Source organism: Magnolia sinica, chromosome 3, assembly GCF_029962835.1.
Source record: "Magnolia sinica isolate HGM2019 chromosome 3, MsV1, whole genome shotgun sequence".
NCBI lineage: Eukaryota > Viridiplantae > Streptophyta > Magnoliopsida > Magnoliales > Magnoliaceae > Magnolia > Magnolia sinica.
In genome coordinates this window covers 118669719-118673689 of record NC_080575.1, presented here as the reverse complement: position 1 = coordinate 118673689, position 3971 = coordinate 118669719, and the positions used below count along the sequence as shown (strand labels likewise).

Sequence of the window (3971 nt, the reverse complement as noted above, 5' to 3'; positions counted from 1 at the left end):
CGTATCGCCCCGTATTTCAGGCGTATTGTTCATGTACGAAGCCGGTATATATCAGGTGATATGTACTAGTTTGGGCAATACTTAGAACGTTGGTAGAATGCATATGTTATACTGGGATGGGATGGGAAGGGGTGGGCCTGTGTTAGGTGCTTAGCACCAATGTTATACTGGGACATGCTTGGGCCCGATGGCCCATTTGCCACCCTAGATAGGGCCAAAGAAAGAAATAATGTGATTTGTAAAGGTTTTACTTTTAAAAAATAAATAAATTCATGAAACCGTCAATTGTGTGATGGCCTATCAACTGATGTGTCTACATGACATTTCGGCCCCACCTATCTGGAGAATCTAATGTTTGGGCCCACCTTTGGACTGCCCCATGCAGCAAATCCACCTTGACCAGCTGATGATCCAAGCTACCCACCAAGAACCTTCAAGTGGAGGTTTACCATATATATATATATATATATATGATGGTCCACCATCAACAGGAAATAAATAAATAAGCAAAAGACAGGGTATTAGGACAATACAATCAGAACAACTCGAGAATTGGGTGGGGCCCGGGTGTAGGCACATCTTAATATGCATTGGATCATTCTTTTTTATTATTATTATTTGGTAAATATTTGTACTCATCTTGTCCTCCATATTCCTAATTTTGCAGTGTGTTGAGTTCATGTAATGGACGGTGATATGTCCTTTTAAGAAGGATTTCATATTGAAACTCGTTAATTTCAAGTGTATTGATTCCCATCTCGTTTGAGGTCCCTGTTTGCCCATGCCGGATGGGCCCAGTGGCTGCCTGGATAGACAATCTGAACCGTCTATACCGTGGGCCCTGAGGTGGATAGGCAACTGGACGTTGTTACATTACTTACTACCAACTTGAAGGCAGTGGTATCATAGCATTTACCTTCAAAGCAAGGACTAATTAGGCCCATTTCATAACGAAATCCACATCAACCAACACAGCTGGAAAGATAAACAAAGATTCTCCATTGAAAACCAAACACCAAATTCGATTTACAGAGCATCCAAACATCAACAGAAACGACATCCCCTAATTCAAAAGAAGAAGGAAAAAAAAAACGCTTCCTCAGTATGGCCTTTGACCTATGACATTCCCATGAGGATAGTAATTGCATGTAATGAATGTATCTCCACTCCTACATTCGATCCGCGCACAACCAACCATTGTGGTGGCCCTCCAGACCATCTGTGTGTAGTGCAAGCAGTCCTTGTTTTGCAAGCATGTATTGGACTGGTAACTGTAGAAGGACTTCTCGGCAGCCCATGCAGCGACTGCATCAGATGGTGTCCATTGCTTTCCTTTCCCCCAGAAGATGTTCTCTCCCAAGTCCCCGCTCGAATGAATCAATGCACAGTCGCCTCTCCTTTGCTTAGCATACGATTTTGCAAAGTTTGCGAGATAGAAACTCCATTTGAGCGGAGGAAGGCCTTGTCGTGCTCTAACCATGTTATGTGGGATGAGAAATTGCTCAATATTGGACATTGGTTTTGCTGTCATGGCCATGGTGGGGAGGAGCAGAGAGAAGAGGATGCATGTAGCTAAGAGCAGACATGGAAGAGACTTGGTAGTAGTAGACATTGATGATGGAGATGGAATGGAATGAGAAGTTGGTTTTTCTTTGAAAAAAATCTAAGAGGGATGGAAATCTCAAGTAGTTAAGAAGGGCTTATATAGAGATGGAATGCCAAATGGGTATTAGAAAAATGTGTATTTGTTTAGAGAGAGAGAGAGAGAGAGATTAAAAGGTATATGAGTAATGTCATGTGTTTCTCCTAAATCCGAGGCTGAAAACATGTTACTGAATGTGGAAGAGGAATGGCTTGATTACTTAAATGTCTTGGAACATGTTACTAATCATTTGCATGATGATTCTGATTCTTGGGGAGATTCCAGATGTTTTGCCCATGAGCTAAGGGTGGCCCAGCTCTTGGGTTCTTAAAATTGCTGGCGAGGACTGGGACCCAGGCTTTTCAGAGTCATTTTCTTCTTATCAAAATTAATTATACGATGAGACCCGCTGTGGATGGAGGGGAGACTGCAGAAATATCTTAGATTTGAATTATTTTCAAACCTTCGATCGTGTTACTCTTTGCTGTTAGGGGTAGGACCAGGGCTTGCCAGAGCTAACCTTGGCCCAGCCCTAGCCTGGCCAATTGTCACCTTACCATGGGCCAAGTGATGGCTGAAAGGCTATGATCAAAAGGTCTTTTCATGTAAAATAGAAAATGTAAGAAATGGGAGTTACATGGAAAATGATTTGAGACTAGTTTTATTTTTAGAAAATAGGGAAAACCGAAAAAATGGTGGCCCACAAAATCTTATACAAACAGTTCTTGCTGTGGCCTGCAAACTAACAGTTGAAACGAGAATGGTTGACAATTTACACCAGGGAGAAGGTCAGTTAGTTGGACGGCTAGGATTGTCCAACTGTGAAGTTCTTTTGTGGTGGCTAGTCCATGGTATGGTCCACTGGATGAACAATCCTGATTGGGGATTGTTTAGATAAGTGGGACCCTGGGTGCATCCAAATTCTAAATGCTGGAAACCCTCTATATGTGCGGAACTCGAGTTCTTGAGCGGAGAACTCCCTGCAATCGCATCCGTACAACCGTACAGCACATAGGCCATTTGAATAATGGAGAATAACGTGGGCCACCAGCACACAGTTCCACCCATCCAAACCCCTGACAGCACGGATTCCATGTGAAAAATGAAATATAGAGGGAAGTGCTCAGATGGCTCATTCGTGGAAGTGGCCCATGGTTCACTGATCAAGATCATTAATCGGATGGTACTAACATTGGATAAGGGATGCCCCAACCTCTTCCAGATTGGAATTTACTAGCCATCCAATGTATGGCGTCTCTTTCTTGAATGAAAGGCCAAGGATTGTACGGATTGCATATTCCAATATTTCTCCACCAAACATTTGTAGTTGACCACGTCAAGGAATTAGGATGTGGGAATCTCTGGGACATCGCTCATCCATTGAGAGGCCCATTAGATCAAAGGTCGAGATCACTGGATCCTGGCCCTTGGTCTCAATATGTTTCCACTAATCAGAATAATCATTACGGCCTCAAAGACAACTGGATTGAGCTTGCATCAATCACATCTTAATTATTAAATAATGTATCACAATCATAATGTAAGGTTTTAATATTACGTTTGGAAAGCTGACATTCAGATAAGCAACAGCCCATTTTTCTCTGAGGCCAGATGTAATACAAAAGTTTCAAGGATAAGCTTAACGTACAAATATGTGGAGCCCACCGTGATCTTTGAATGGGGAGAGGATCAGGTGTGGGCCCGGCCTCACCCAAGACTGTGCGGCCCTTACCGTATGGCCCACCGTTATGTATGTATTATATATCCACGCAGTCCATCTGTTTTGTGATGTCATTTTAGGGCATGAGCCCAAAAGTGAAGAAGATCTAAATCTCAGATGGACCATACCACAGGAAACAGTGGTGAATGAATGCCCTACCATTAAAAACTTCCCAGGGCCCACTGTAAGGTTTCCATAATGTTTATTTGCCGGCTGAGCTGTTGGTAAGGTCACATAAACCTGGATGAAGGGATAAAATAAATATCAGCTTCATCCAAAACTTGGGTGGCTCATTAATGGTCAATCATCACTGTTTCCCATTGTATGGTCCAGCTGAGAATTGGATCTACTTCATTTTTAGATTCATACCCTAAAATGATCTGTAAAAACTGATGGACGGCATGGATATAAAATAAATACATCAAGGTGGACCCCACGGTAAGGACCATACTGTCTTGAGTGAGGCCAAGGCCTCACCAAATCCGCTCATCTTTTAATCACATCTCTCTCTAAAAAAAATATACTTTTAATGACACCAATCCTTCATTCATGTTCACCACCTTTTGTTCTCCTTGCACTGAAAAAATCTGGCCAATCCAAAACTCAAGT

At 42.4% G+C, this 3971-nt stretch overlaps 1 protein-coding gene across 1 annotated transcript; it reads right to left on the bottom strand.

The window, feature by feature from the left end:
- Positions 1–980: 980 nt before the first annotated feature.
- On the bottom strand, positions 981–1764 carry LOC131240947 (pathogenesis-related protein PRB1-3-like). The gene has a single exon (XM_058239507.1). The coding sequence runs from the start codon at positions 1610–1612 to the stop codon at positions 1100–1102; it is 513 nt and encodes a 170-aa protein (XP_058095490.1). The 5' UTR covers positions 1613–1764; the 3' UTR covers positions 981–1099.
- Positions 1765–3971: the final 2207 nt, after the last annotated feature.